Genomic DNA, 15,618 nt, shown 5'->3' with positions numbered 1-15,618 from the left:
CTGGTTTTTAATTCTGTTATTTATTTAGTTTTTTGTTTTATATTTTATTATAAATATTAATAATATACTGGGTGAAATTGACATTTTCGGTATCCTTTTAAAAGTAATACTCTACTCATGACCTACATTCCCTAATTAAAACTCAATCCAACGAGTTGGATGGCAAAATCGTAGGGCAAAATTAAAACCTTGATAAATCGTTTAAACACTTTTTATGGACATACTAATACAAATAAATAAAAATGATTAATTGATTGATAAACGACTTATTTTTTTTGTCTGATGAATGCCCTAAATGGGTCATTCCACAAAAATATGTCAACTCTTAGTCNCGCGGGCCGGCGTCGCACGTCAGCACCGCGGCGCGCGACGCGTCGTAGTGTGCCAGCACGCCCGCGCTTTTCAACAGGCCCTTCACCTTTTCAAAAACTCTTTGCTCGGTACTACCCCATGACCATCTGTTATTTTTCTTTAACAAGTCAAACAGAGGAGCCAGATAAACGCTTAAATTTTTAATGAATTTACCGTAAAAATTGACCATTCCTAGAAAAGATTTCAATTCCGACACGGTTGTAGGTGCTGTCATCTGGATTATTGGTTCCAGTTTACTTGGATCTACTCGCACACCGTCCCTATCTATTACGTAACCTAAATATTTTACTTGGTGAGAAAAAAATTCACACTTCTGTTTCTTTATCTTTAACCCATTTTCCTTTAATATTTTAAAGACTTTTTCTATGCTTTTTTCGTGGTCTATTCTAGTAGTATTTGAAATCAGGATATCATCTAAGAACACAGTTACGTTTGGTAGCTCTCTAAACAGATTAGTCATTATTCTTTGGAATATACCTGGGCTAGACGCTAGTCCGTACACTAATCTTTTATATTTGAACAAACCTTTATGCGTATTAATGACCGTTAGACCTGTACAATCATTTTCTTTACTGTCATCTAACAAAACTTGATTGTACGCTTGTGATAAGTCAATTTTTGTAAAATATTGACTGCCATTTAAAAGAGTAAATAAGTCTTCTATTTTCGGAACTGGATATTTATCTACCAACAAAACCCTGTTTAAAGTAGTTTTAAAATCTGCACAGAGACGTAAAGAACCATCCGGCTTGTGTACGATTACCAGAGGAGTGGCCCAGTCGGAGTGCTCCACGGGCTCGATGACGCCGCTGGCCAGCATGGCGTCGAGCTCGGCGTCGACGCGCTCGCGCAGCGCGTACGGCAGCGGCCGCGCGCGGCAGAACACCGGCTCCGCCCCCGCCCGCAGCCGCAGGCTCGCTCGCCCTCCCGTGAAACACCCGAGTCCGGGTTCAAACACTTCTTTAAATCTGTAATTGAGATTTTTAACAAATTCATTTTTGTTCCAACCGTCCATTAAAGGTGTACTAATTGTATTTATACAAATTTTAGGTACAGACATCTCCAGCTCGGCTAACCACTGTCGGCCTAATAAACTAGTTGTACCTTTATTTATTACATATAAATCTAGCTTTTTTGTAACGCCCTGACATTGTACATCAACACTTATGAAACCTAACGGTTTTATGTTACTTCCATCGTAGAATGTTAAAACTAATTGGCATGACTGTAAAGGTACATTTATAAATTTTTGTTTATACACTTTATCATTAATACATGAAATTGCCGATCCCGTATCTATTTCCATATTAATTAAAATTCCATTAATTTTTACAAGAACGCTCACCGGTCTATACTTTGCTAAGGACATCTGGAACATGGGNCTGGTACCCCCAGGATTTTGGGTTACCTACCGATTCGAAGATTGAAAGACAATAGACCCCAGACTTGCTATGCAGATTAGAGAGTATGTCTAGTGAGTAATAATCTGCGCGACTTGTGTCACCCCCTGATGCTTGGCACCCGGGGCGGACCGCCCCCACCGCCCCCCCCTTACGCCGCTACTGGTTTTAAATGTCATTGTTTAAGGAATAAATGACTATGAGTATGACAAAATTTTAATTATAAACTTTGAATTATATAGCTTGTAAGAAATCACTCTCCCAAACAAACTGTAACAGCTGATTAGTTTAATACACTAGGTTATTAAAGACATCAAGTAGATACTTTGATTTCTTCGAGACTGACTGGACTAGTAATCGAACCTGGATTTTTCAAGTTTATTGAACCCGCCACTACGCCTTTGGGTTTTCAATATCCAACATGTGTTATGACGGTGGAACATTTTATCTCATACAAACCCGTAAAATTGGATCAAAGATGGCCCATCGACTGGTCTGGTGATCTCTGATGCTGCAGTTGCGGGATCGAATCTCGCCGAGAGCAGCCTACTATAAGCACGAAATAGGTATATTGTTATTCATGTTTGTTTATCTAAATCGGTGGTTCTTAACCGGTGGTCCGCGGACCGCGGTGGTCCCTGGAGGCATTCCAAGTGGTCCACGAAGACATCGTAATAAACAAGTGACGTGACGTGATGAGTCGAGTCAACACAATGCAAACGGCCAACAATGGGCGAGAAATCGACCTCCCCTTTCAAAGGATTTGAAAAAAAAAAAGTGTTCCCTGACAAGACAGACATTTGGTAAAACGGTCCCTCGTGACTTAAAGGTTAAGAACCACTGATCTAAATTGTGTCATTTCATTCCTTATCCAGTTACCCCCTAGCTAGCCCCTCAAAATTATTAATATGGATTTTTTTAAGATATTTATAAGTTAAATAAAATTATATTAAAGTAACTGTTTTGTTCATCATTTCGCATGGCAGTCTTCCCTCATTCATCAAGTGATATAAGCAGGTTATACGAGAAAACAACAAAGAACACAAATAATATTAATTTATGGCACACAATTTCTCATTTATTTCTTACAAAAACCTATACAAAATTTACATAGAAGTGATAGGCAATTGTGTACAATAGTCTTAATCTATTATAAAAAAATCTATCTCAAAATGTGTTGGTAAGCGCATAACTCAACAACGCCTGGACCAATTTTACCAATTCTTTTTTTTTTTACGTTCGTTAAAGTCCAAGGATGGTTTTTACGGCGAGAAAAAATCGAATAATTTCCGGGATAACCCCGGGCGAAGCCGCGGTCGGAAAGCTAGTTATTAAATAAAATTAATTTCCAATTCTTAAAAGTAAAATAAAATCTGAAATCAGTAAAATTGATTTTATAAAATTTTAACATGGTTAGTTTTCTTACTTCTTTCTTAATTATTATTATCACAAACAATTAAATTATCCTCAGGCCCAAGCTAATCACAATATCTCAATGTAATCCTATAGTATTTCAAAACCGGATCTTCGATCAGGTATTCGCTGTCCACCACACCTTGTTCCTCCAAAAACTCAGTATGACCCCTCAACCAGTCCAAATACAACCTTAGATATCTGTCCGCAGGGTCCAAATCTGTGTGTCCCAAGCAGAATATCCTATAGGCATCCTCTCCGTATTTCCCTATGCCGCATAAGTCACTGGCCCGACGCCATCTTGACGAAACAAATTGATAACTAAATTTCCAAATCATGTGACCTCTTTTCCTTAAGCCCAGATTTTCAAAAAACCGTTCCAAAGATGACGGAGTATCTTCTAGCACGTGATAAGGAGTTGGATACTGTTCAAAGAAACTTATCATCAAGGGCCTAGCACACTTTCCAGAAGTTTTGTTAAGGAATATGGTTGCCACTAACATCGCCCAAGGATTGGCCGAGAAGTCTTCCTCGATGACGTTGTGTGGCGACTGGGGAATTTCTCTTGGGGTTATATTAAAATATGGTTGAACTTTAATTGGTTTGTGGTCTTCTATTGACAGCTGGGATAGACTTAAATCCGAATCAGAGTCTATGGAACACTGGCTGAGATCTTGAGATGAATCCAAATTTTCCGTTGTCGAAGGAACTTTCAAGGGGCTCCTTGATGACAAGTTTGAAGTAGCTGGCTGGAAAAAACGACTGATGCAGTTTTCTGTCTCTGCCATTTGTTCTGAAAAAGTAAAACGTCGTGTTAATGATTCTATTTTGTTTTGAGCATTTGTAGTTTTTAATTTTGGAGTTTTTTTTTTTCATGTTAAAGTTAGACCAACATTTATTTAAGCCTACGCACCTTGTTTTACAGCTGAATAAATATCAAGAAAATGCTTTTAATATATTATATATGTTAATATGTATAGGCGACTGATTAATAAATGTGGTCGTACTGCAAATAGAAAACAATTTTCTATTAATGATGATGTAATAGAAAGAATCGTGTGAGATCTCAAACATTCGCAATGCAAACTCTGTGTATCACTTTTCATAGACTTGAAACCGTTTGCCTGGGAAGCAAAAACGAAATTATTTAAAAGCGATATTTCCATTTATTTATTTAACTGCAGTACAAAAAGCGAACATACTGGCAATCTCTACCAGTTAACCGTTATTATCTACTAATAATAGATAATAGGATAATACAAGGCTGGTAATTAGCACCATCGTTCTTTTCTTAGAAAATTATTTATTTATAACAGGCAGAGCTTTGAGTAACGCTTGAGTAATTTTACTTCCATCATGTTACAATAACATTAATAACAAAGGTAACGTTACTTTGATATCTGTCCGTAACTTAACCTTATCAGTAGTTATCGGTGATATTCAGTCAGGGGCGTCTCTACCGCCGATTAGTCGTATCAATGATTCCGGGGCCCCAGGCTACAGGGCCCCTAGGACCGAATCATTCATCAGAAAGTGTAAGCAATTGCCCAGGGGCTCCCAGGGCCGGATTTAAGGGAGGGCAACCGGCGCTACAGCCCCGAGGCCTCCACAAAAGAGGGGGGTCCCCACAATAGACTTAAAAAATCAAATTCAGACTAGAAAACCACTTTTCCTTTGATATTTTTTTCGCGTTTTACTTTTATCTACAGTACTTTGTACAGACATAATTATTAATATTATATAAAATATGTATTGTCCTTTTTATTTGGAAAATTGGGCCAGGGGGCCTCCACATCTTTGTTGCCCCGAGGCCTCCAGACGTATAAATCTGGCCCTGGGCTCCCACCGCATTCACGGAGCCTCTTCTGCTAAAAAAATTTTTTAAATAATATCATCTATGTCAAGATTACCTGGGATATTTAGCTAAATTTTCGAGCATTTCTAGTTGACAAGCGATGTTCCTTTGTCACGACATGTGGCCACCTTCATTCCAAAGGAAACTAGGTGGTGTGCTAGGGTCGCTCTTGAGGCCTCTGCATCAACTGTGGGATAAGAAATTAATCTGTTTAATTAATTAAGGCACATCAACAGACTACAAATCATGGTTTAAACATGCGTATGATAAGAATATTTTATTTTATAAGTTGTGTTTAAATGTTTTATACGAGCTGTTTCGAAAATGGGAAAGTGAATAGAAAAGTAAAAAGAAAAGTATAATTTATGTAGGTAAGTCTAAGTACGTTTACAGACAGAGCCCACAACTTCCCACGCGTGGAATGGAAATAGGTCGTTTTCCGTTTTAAAAACAAGACCTCTCAAAGCTAATTTTCAGGACCTACCCTACCTTGTTTAACTTATTTAAGTTATAAGTAAGGTAAAGTTAGATATTTTTGTATAGTGTGGTAAATAGGTGGAAATCAAGTTTAGTAGGTAACACTTCTTGGGGGACGATCAGTGGTGGACTGTCCTTGATGATTAATATGATTATGGATAATAAGATAATATAACACAGGTATAATGAGGACACTAGATGCATTATTACATGCTATCATTCACGTATGCCATGTCAAGGAAAAAATTAATACGTAGGTAAGCATAATAAAAAGCGAATAACTAACTAAGATAATAGATGATTTTCGGGTTTTACTAAACTAAGTAGTCTTGGATTTTCCAAACAGACGCTTAAAGGCAATATAGATAAGTTTTTGTCGAACAAAAATTAACAGCTAGGACGTAACACCCAAATATAAGATGGAAATAAGGTATTATTCGGAATTAATGTTAATAGCAGCAAAAACAAGTCCGATAAACATAATATTACTGAGAATAGTTTCGTGATGGACGCCCACTATTCTGCCCACGCTTTGATTATCGCCAATTAGTGCTTTGGAAAAACAAAATAAATATTATTGTTGAATCGGAAAGCAAAGTTCAATACTTCAGTATTTATAATTAACGTTAACAGAGAGCAAATTAAAATCGAACTCTATTTTGGACAATTTGAATGATGTTTTCATTAATACTATTTGTTGAGCTATGTTTTATTAAACTATGAAAACTATTGATGTTCCGGCGGATCCGGCGGTTGCCTCCTAGAGAAAGAAATCTTTTTCGCTTCTGTGAGACAAGAGAAGTTCTGTGGGGCAGGAAAGTTCTTGAGTGGCGACCACGAGCCGGAAGATGTAGCGTGGGCAGGCCTCCCACTAGGTGGACCGACGATCTGGTGAGGGTCGCGGGAGGTGCCTGGATGCGAGTGGCGCAGGACTGGTCTTTGTGGAAATCCTTGGGGGAGGCCTTTGTCCAGCAGTGGACGTCTTTCGGCTGAAACGAAAGAACGAACGAGACAATGAGAGTACCTTTTTATTATTAGGCCTTTGTAACTTTGTCTAGGAGAGCTATCAATTAATTAATTCTTTGTGAGTTCCTAAGCTAGGTCTCTGATAGGATTACTCTAACTCTAACATCACCAGTAGGGTTTCATTGGCGACCTACAGCATCTCGCAATGCAGGAGTTGTAGTGTATTAGGAAAGAGAGTTGGAAATTGGACTCCTTTTCACGGGACTTTTTCCTGTTTATATTTTCATTTAGTTTTATATTATTTCCGAGACAAAAGCTTAATAATATACAGTGTTTATTTATCCTTACTACGTAGTAAAAATGTTATTATTACTGTTATGACCGGCGAATCTTAGCAAAAAAACCAGTTCCACGAAACGCATACGATTAAGGAGTAAACTTTAAATTCTTAGTAGTCGATAGAGACTTGATAAACATAGCAAAAAATATCATAATAATAACATCATTACGTTAGATCAAGCAGCGTAATAATTAGACGAAACTTCATTGTACAAAATAAATGCCAACAATGTTCAGGTTTCAACAAAAGCCGAGCTTTAGATGTAATGATTAAGCTGGTATTTATACACACGTAATACTTATACAGCTACATATTGTCTTTTTATAGAGACCCAAGGAGTAACTAAATAAATTGCAAAATACTTTTTAGTTGCTACCTACGAGTAGATACCATGAAGTGACTGTCAAGTCAAATCAAAGGACCATTATTAGATTCATGAAGGAAAAAAAAAATAATAAATAGAGCTTTCTAAACTTATTTAATGAGCAGAATAACTCTACATTCATTAAAAAATAATTAATCAATTATATTTTATATCTTGTTTTTACAATTGACTAAGTAGAACAAAAACGAGGAAAATTTTCTAATAAGGGCTTTATCAAAGTAACTACGCCAAAGAATAACAAGCAGTTTCTTCTATGTAAGTAAGTAGGTACTACCTACTTGGAGCTAACGTACAAGAATCCTCGGACTTAGGGTTGCTAAATTGGGAAAGCTGAAAACAGTATAGCTAAAAATTTGGATGACCAGCCCAGATCTCCAAGATCTTAAAAAATTATAATATTTAGCTAATCAGATATTTGGTCTGATACATGGATGTCATCTGATTGGACCGGTTGAAGGTGTGTCTATTTCTTTTTCCAAAATATTCAACAATAGTCGTAATATCTCAACAAAACCTTATAAATCAAGCCATAATCTTGGATGACTCTCTGTTTATTGATGAAAACATGACAGCCCTACATAAGACGCTGAAGTGTTCAACTAAGGAGCTACTTACTTGTAAGTTTGTAACGCATGAAGGCTGCGCACTTTGAACTATGATTTGGCAAGATCAAGTTATCTTTAGTCCTATCTTTTTTGTAATAAAACTAGTTTCCGTGTTTTGTAGCATACACTTTGAACCAGACAGTAGGTAGATGGTTTTGCACACAGTTTCATTGTAGAATACTTTGTTGGTGAAGAGTTATACTACATAAATTCTTATCATTGTAGTTAGATACATTATACAATTTTGAAAACTCGGCGTGGTACCGGGTCATTTTTCAATTTCCCGCAGATGCAAATAAAGTCTTAAAAATACAAAATGTTCTTTTTTTTTCTACAAAATAATGTTGTCTATAACTAAAAAAAAAAAAAGGTACCTAATGTGTTTACAAAAACACGTCGCTTAACTCAGTAGCAAACCTGTACTAAAATAAATAGAAAAACAAATTTATTTTAAAGGACACCTAAAATTATTAAGACGACACTCAAGCAGAAAAATTTGCGCATTTCATTGATGTAGAGTCAAAGTCAAGTGTATATTGCTTCAAGTAACTTATAAATATTACAAAATATTGATATTCCACTCATCCATGATTGAACTTGGAAGGAGTTTTGAGTGATGTTTCATAGATATGGCCTTAGATCTTGCGGCCATGCTAAAATTGTAAGCCTCGGGCATTTTCAGTTACCAAGAGTACTATGAAACACCTGCTGCAGCTGCAATATAAAACACCTACCTAAGTACTTACAGACGATAGCACATCTTGCTAAACACTGTAGCATCTTATGTAGACGAAATAGGAGCTAATTTGCAACAAAATGTATGTGATTTGCTGTCGTCTGTATCTAGACGTTAATTTCAGTCCACTATTGTCCATTGTTCCGATCTTCCGCGTTTATAAGCGTTCGATTAATCGATTTGATCGCGTGCTAAACTCTAGATGCTTTACATCTCTCGTAGATGTCGCGGCGATGTCAGTGATGTAAGTGTTGCCGATTTTCCGATATAATTTCCGGTTTTGAATATAGCAGAAATTAAAAAAAAAGCACGCTTTACAGACTTGCAGCATGGTTTTGTCTCTACCTGGTTTAAAAATTCTGCGAATTACGATTTTCCGAGCTTTTTACAGCCACTTTCAAGTTGACAGTGCCAACTGCTGTGAGAAAATATTCACCAGCATTACTTAGCAGGTCTTTTGAGAAACTATGAAACAAATAATTGACAAAGAGTAGAATTTTGTCACTGGGTTCAAACAGAAAATGGTTCTCTATTATCCGTCATTCGTTCCATAAATCTTCCGGTATACTACTGCCGATTTTGGAAGACGATTGTACCGGTATCTTGACCTCACTTTCGCAACACTAGCTGCTAGTTTGCAAGTTTATTGCCACCGGCCGCTCCGAGGCGGCAGCACGCACGTCCGGCGCGTCGAAAATCGAGAAATAAAACGCACCGTGTCGATCGACTCGATTTAAACATTCGATTCACTGGCACCGGTCGAGTTTTGAAAGAAAACACTGTTTACAAAACGTTTCCATGGTTGTGTGACGATATCCAGTTGCTTGCTCGTGTAAGTGAACTTGATTCTTCGGTTTCTGGAAGGCCAAGGAATACTTGTGGTGCATGCTGTACCGGATGCACTGAGTTATGCAGTCTGCCGGCTTTCACGGTGAGTTTATTACGTGTAACTCATAATAAATCTTAGATCTAGGTACTGGAACTTTCTTTAATGGGGTTTGGTTCGGACTACATACAACTGAAATGTATGAAAATTGTATAAGCGACTGATTGTTTACATGTAAAGTCATTGGTTTGCAAATGCATTTGGTTGCATTTTGACTTACATAGGTACACGTAGGTAGTAGCTACGTATTGCGAGTCTGAGCATAGCAACAGTTATCAACTCCAAAAGCCCTGCCATACACTTGATTCACCGTGAATTTATACTGATTAGCAAATTGGAATGGCCTTTGTAACCTAATGTTAAGGTTCTAAAGAAAGATTCTCCAAAAGGGTTAGAAAAGTTATTAAATCGAGTCGTGACCAAATAATATTCAAAATAACTTTATCAAACACAAACTATAGTTCTTACGACACAATGTTATATTGATTAGCGAACCTTCAGACAAAATACACTATTCACAACCATAACGAAGCTTCTCGGAAAATAGTCATGAAGATTTTCACGACAATTAAGCCACGTAATTGGCATACCTATTTTCAGACCGACTGTGACGTTCATATACCTTAACATGCCACTATAACATGTAAAATATTCTTTACTCGTAAATGAAACATACGTGCTAACTTGAGGAAAATTTCAAATAAGTCGCTTGGTTATTCCCAACTTAGCATTCCTGTGTAGCCAGCAGGATCTATGCACCCTTATGATTTTAAATAGACCCCACATCAATTTGATCTTTATGCTGTGAAGATACGGCTGAAAACCGATGAAAATTTTCCTAAGCCCAGCTCAGAGCTGGTTTCCACCTGTGTATCCAGGAGCTTGAGAACACCATTGAATGTTGTGTAAGTTCTGTGGCAAAGCTGTTTTGGTACCCGCAACGGACAAATCGGAAAAATGCGAGGAATTTGACGTCCAGGATCTAACAAACTAGAAATTTTAATCGATTCCAAAACAACTCTATTTAATCGCATCGCTCCGAGTCATATTTCATTCACAACTTGATCTGGCTATGTTTAAATAAAATTATGTAAATATATAGTTGGAGTCATAATAACAGAATGTTATTAATACGCGGCATTCGTACGTCTTGACGTATTCATAAAGTTAACGGCTTTAGAAGTCTAATTATTATAATAATTAACTACTATTTATTCTCAGATTATTTTATACTGAGAAAACAACCGACTATTCAATAAACCCAGAGTATTATTTTTAGCTCTAGTCTTTGTGCCTTTAAAGCCTAAGAATGCTATTAATAAACTATGCAAAGCTTGTTTTGCTACTAGATAACGGATAGGGGGATATACACTATAGGGGAATAAAACCTGTTACAGTCGTTAGGAATATGGCCAGACACGCTAATAAACCTTAAAATATTATTTTTTATTACTTACTTCCTAGATCCTACGCAAACACTACTAATCCACCTAAAAACATAATAAATGATGATGGTGATCACATCTTTCCTCGTTCGTAGGTAGGAAAATTATTAAAAAGAGACAAAACATTACCTGAAATAACTGACTAGATAAGGATGCGTTCAGTGCTTATTTTGAACCATTAAAGTAATTGTTGTGATATTATAATACGTGCATAACCTTGCGACCATTCAATGTCTGTATGCCTCTCTACTTCCGCGGTTCCGTAAGCTCTACATAGGAACGGATTAAATTATATCTAAATAATAAAGTTTTAAAACTATGGAAAAAATATAGTACCTTGCGAAACACCTAAATTTCAAACAGGATCAAACGCATTGGAAGAATCATTGAAGCTCTATTACGTTTTATAACAAGCTTCAACTTCAACTAACAAGTTCACTGTTCGCAGAACTCATGGAGCGAACGAGTCACACACAATGTTCTTTATAAGGTACTGTCAGAGGTATCTGTACATCATCAAATTAATGCCTTCGGTTTTTGCGCTAAATAAAACGACGACTGCAAAAAACCTGAATCGTGCCTCGTGCAAAAACGATGAGTGCGTGCACACAGCGCAAAAAAGGCAAAATTACGGGGAAATTTAGAGGCTCTGACAAGGCACCTTTGAGCAGTACAAAAAATTCGGTACGAATGTTGTGTAGTACACAATCAAAATGTACATAAAAGAAAACTATTTCAGTTAGCCATGCTCGTTGGGAACTCTTTCCGGGAAATGTATACAAGGTGTATTTTCCCTATCAGTACAAACATTTTGTCTAAACAATAATTTTCATAATAAAACAGTTAAGGCTATAATTCCAAACCGCATACAAATAAGTCTACGAGACAAATAAAAAAAATATGACGTCATACATACATACTTTTTATCTTGATCATAAATCTATCACCAGAGAGCTTGGAGGAATGTAAATCTATTAAAAATGTTGAGTTCAAAGTCTGTAAACTCGAGTCATGTGGCAAATGAAAGGTCAAGATCTTTTTTGCTTGCCTTATTTCGAGTTCGAAAAGAATCAAATGTACTGGTTAGATTGTGAATCAAAAGTGTATCTCCAAATACCGGTCTTTAGTCTATTGCAAGCTTGATGATATTTTTTTTATGTTTAGACTTTGTACTTTATAAGGGTAATTTTACTTTAAATTTAAAAATATTTTTTGTAGAGTCATGCCCGTTTTCACCATCAATCCCTAATTTTTAAGTGACCCCTATGGTAACACATAACAGGAATTTAGTTTTCATAGGGGTCACTTAAAAATTAGGGATTGATGGTGAAATCGGGCATCAGCGGAAGGGGTTTACATTTGTTTATCTACGAACCAGTACCCTAGCTACTATTTAAAATGTTATAATAATAACCAAATTGATATCCGGCTTGAAGATAAGTCACCATCAGTGATAGTGACCAATTTTGAAGATACGAGAAATCAGCATGGATTTCCTACCTTCCTAATAAGGATGGGAAGGCCTGCAAGTTTTCGTAGGGCATTAACCTAAGATAAAGTGCAGTACAAAGTGCTTCTACGATCATCTTATTGTCTTTAGTATTACCATAGTATAATAATGAATGAGTATAACCAGCTTTTAAGCCCACGGCTTCGCTCTCGGTTAATGGATTTCGTAGTTTAGTTTACTTATTTTCAAAAACATAAAGTAGGTATAGAATTATAGAAACTGTGGTTAATTAGATTATCTTTAATTGCCAATGATTTTTGCGACCGAACAGAACAGAAAGTGAAAGTGGTAATTCCAACCGTCCATTAAAGGTGTACTAATTGTATTTATACAAATTTTAGGTACAGACATCTCCAGCTCGGCTAACCACTGTCGGCCTAATAAACTAGTTGTACCTTTATTTATTACATATAAATCTAGCTTTTTTGTTACGCCCTGATATTGTACATCAACACTTATGAAACCTAACGGTTTTATGTTACTTCCATCGTAGAATGTTAAAACTAATTGGCATGACTGTAAAGGTACATTTATAAATTTTTGTTTATACACTTTATCATTAATACATGAAATTGCCGATCCCGTATCTATTTCCATATTAATTAAAATTCCATTAATTTTTACAAAAACGCTCACCGGTCTATACTTTGCTAAGGACATCTGGAACATGGGTTCTTCATAGTCACCACTCTCCTGGTCCGCTTCATCGTCCTGGACATATTCGGTCGACATGCCCGTGACGTCACCCTGCCGGTTCCCGGTGTCCCGCGAGTCCGACCGACCCGCCGCCGCCGTCGATGACTTGTTCTCCGTGCCTTGTCCCATGTAGAATTGTCTTCCGCCGCCCCGTGCTGCACCGCGGCCCCGGTAGGTGCTCCGAGCGCCCGCTCGGCCGCCGCCTCTCGATGACGTAAACGAGCCGTTAAAGGTCGTTTTGCGGTCACCGTCGTTTACCTCCGCCAACGAGCACATTCGCCGCAAATGTCCTACATTTTTGCACCGACTGCACACATAGTCCCGAAATTTACAGTTTTCCACCTTATGTCGAAAATCTCCACAGGCCACACAACACCCCGTTGTTCTTCTCACCGGCGGTTTTTTTATAAAGTTAACGCCGGTAGTTTCAACTGCCAAAGCGTCCCGTTCCGCCGCCTCTAACGATAACGCGATCGCCGTTGCCGTTGAGAAAGTCAATTTTTTTTCCACAAACAGCCGTTGTCTAATACCGTCACTGCACAGCCCGCACACAAACTGGTCCCGCATATTACTGTCGAGTTCGGTCCCAAAGTCACAAAAACGCGATAATTTCTTTAACTGTTCCACCAATGATATTAAAGAACTTTTCGTTTTTATATAATATCATTGTGTTCCACAAATTGAGCAATAGATTGGCCTTCACATTGTCTATATTGGCGAAACTTAAACCTCTCCGCTAACATTGACGGGGTAGGTTGTAAATGCGTAGACATTAGTTCCACCACTTCCTTATAAGTTTTTTCTGCCGGTTTTTTAGGTGAGCACAAATTAACCATGAGTTCGTATGCGGCTTCACCCACGATTGAGATTAATGTTGGTAACTGTAACTTATCGTCCACATTGTTCACCAGAAAGTACATTTGTAACCGATCACAATATAACTGCCAATTTCCACTTTCCACATTAAACTCGCCCAATTTTCCGACCGACATTTTTAAAATAATATTATAATATTATTAATGTAATGCACTTAAAACCCAGTCCTGTCGCCACTATTATGTACCAGTCTTTTGGGATTTAGATGAGACGCGTGTGTGGTGCACTACAAGATTTATTTCCGAACTAGTTGACATACAAAGATTGCTTGCTACCCACTTATATTATTTATAAGTAAACTACCCAATACTTTTCCTAGGCCTAACCTAAATGGTTAATATTTAGGTGTGAAAAAAAACAATTTTCACTAGAGGAAAATAAGATGCAAGAATGTTTCAACCATCTTTCAACCACCAGACGAAATTTCTGGGTATTACACTGGATCGCCATTGCAATTGGAAAAGTCATGTTCAGGGTATATGTAAGAAGTTAAGCTGTTTCGTATTTGCTCTGTATCGTCTAAGAAATACAACAAATGAAAAGACTGCCATCATGGCATACCATGGTTATGTATCATCAGTGTTGAGATATGGAATAATTTTGTAGGGAAACTCAACAGATGTGCAAAAGGTGTTTGTTGCTCAAAAAAAATGTGTGCGAGCCATAAGTGGCATTGGGCCACGTGAAAGCTGCAGGCCTATGTTTAAGAAATACAACTTACAGTGACAGCCATGTATATCTTTGAAATAGGAACTTTCATAAGGCATAACATGTCATTCTTTAAAACAGAAACTCATATACAGAGGCTACGACCAAGAGACCCGCACAAACTGATGTTGCCACAACATAATAGTACTCTCCATAATAACAACTGTTATATAATGCCCATTCGCGTATATAATAGAATCCCCTTAGAAATTAGACAATTACCTACTACTTTGTTTTTACGTAAAATTAAAACACTGGGTTGTTGGAGAGTGCTTTTATGACATGAAAGAATATTTTGACTTAAATAAACAATGTAAATGAATGTGTACCTGACCAGCATGTAATATTATTATGATTTTATTAATGGACATCTTTTTAATTTTAATTTATTTAATGTGACATTTTTGTTAAGTTTTTGCATGCCGGCATTCGGTAGAGCACGCATGCACTTACAAACTGCTTTATGTATAATTTGAACAAATATGTACCGTGTCTCTTACGCAAATAAATGATTTCTATTCTATTCTATTCTATTTCTATTCTATTCTATTCTATCATTAATTCATTAAAAACCAATTTTCATGAGAAAAATAGATGCAAAAATTTTCATGATCTGAGTACCAAAGGAATTCTTCGGAAATCGAATCTGCATATTAGTAATCAATATGAATTATTTCATTGAATAATAAATTTATTGCAGCTCGTTCATTACGGTTGAAATAGTTGACTAGTCACGTGGTTCACAAGCGCACATCAGACTATTCATTTTGGTTGCAAACTCAACCCTATTACCAGTAATTAAGGCCCTAAGAGTTTAACTTGACGTGCTGGCCTGTCCATCTCCCTCGCTTGATATCACGTGTTGAACGATGAATGATGTTTTTATTTAATACTCTATTCATCTGGTATCCGGGGTTTGCTTTGGAAAAGAGTATAAATATTGAATAC

The 15,618-nt window shown here is 37.0% G+C and overlaps 3 protein-coding genes across 3 annotated transcripts in view; 1 reads left to right on the top strand and 2 right to left on the bottom strand.

The window, feature by feature from the left end:
* Window positions 1–698: 698 nt before the first annotated feature.
* Window positions 699–14,074, bottom strand: LOC114361890 (uncharacterized). The gene is made up of 3 exons (XM_028317107.1): window positions 13,764–14,074; window positions 13,027–13,713; window positions 699–1,340 (listed from the first exon to the last, which is right to left on the bottom strand). The coding sequence occupies exons 1-3, from the start codon at window positions 14,004–14,006 to the stop codon at window positions 1,335–1,337; spliced, it is 936 nt and encodes a 311-aa protein (XP_028172908.1). The 5' UTR covers window positions 14,007–14,074; the 3' UTR covers window positions 699–1,334.
* Window positions 3,166–15,618, bottom strand: part of LOC114361891 (methyl-CpG-binding domain protein 4) — a 35,024-nt gene continuing 22,571 nt past the window's right edge. Inside the window, exons 2-3 of the mRNA XM_028317108.1 lie at window positions 5,096–5,227; window positions 3,166–3,978 (exon numbers count right to left, since the gene is read on the bottom strand). Coding sequence (XP_028172909.1) covers window positions 3,251–3,973 — 723 coding nt within the window. The 5' untranslated portion in view covers window positions 3,974–3,978; window positions 5,096–5,227 and the 3' untranslated portion in view covers window positions 3,166–3,250. The remainder of the gene's footprint in view (window positions 3,979–5,095; window positions 5,228–15,618) is intronic.
* The window catches only part of LOC114361889 (protein orai), a 51,350-nt gene continuing 44,920 nt past the window's right edge, over window positions 9,189–15,618 (top strand). The window contains exon 1 of the mRNA XM_028317105.1: window positions 9,189–9,480. The gene's annotated coding sequence lies outside the window, so the exon portion shown is untranslated. The remainder of the gene's footprint in view (window positions 9,481–15,618) is intronic.

This window comes from Ostrinia furnacalis, unplaced genomic scaffold (genome assembly GCF_004193835.3).
Source record: "Ostrinia furnacalis isolate ACB-3 unplaced genomic scaffold, ASM419383v2 OfSCF6054, whole genome shotgun sequence".
Taxonomy (NCBI): Eukaryota; Metazoa; Arthropoda; class Insecta; order Lepidoptera; family Crambidae; genus Ostrinia; species Ostrinia furnacalis.
Note: the sequence above shows the minus strand (reverse complement) of the source record. Positions and strands in the feature narration are given on the sequence as shown.

Bases quoted from the DNA above. Each gene is read 5' to 3' on its own strand.
- LOC114361890 (XM_028317107.1), bottom strand. From the start codon at position 14,006: ATGTACTTTCTGGTGAACAATGTGGACGATAAGTTACAGTTACCAACA. The intron at 13,714-13,763 runs GTGGAACACAAT...TTAATATCATTG, and splicing joins GCCAATCTATTGCTCAATTT to GTGGAACAGTTAAAGAAATT.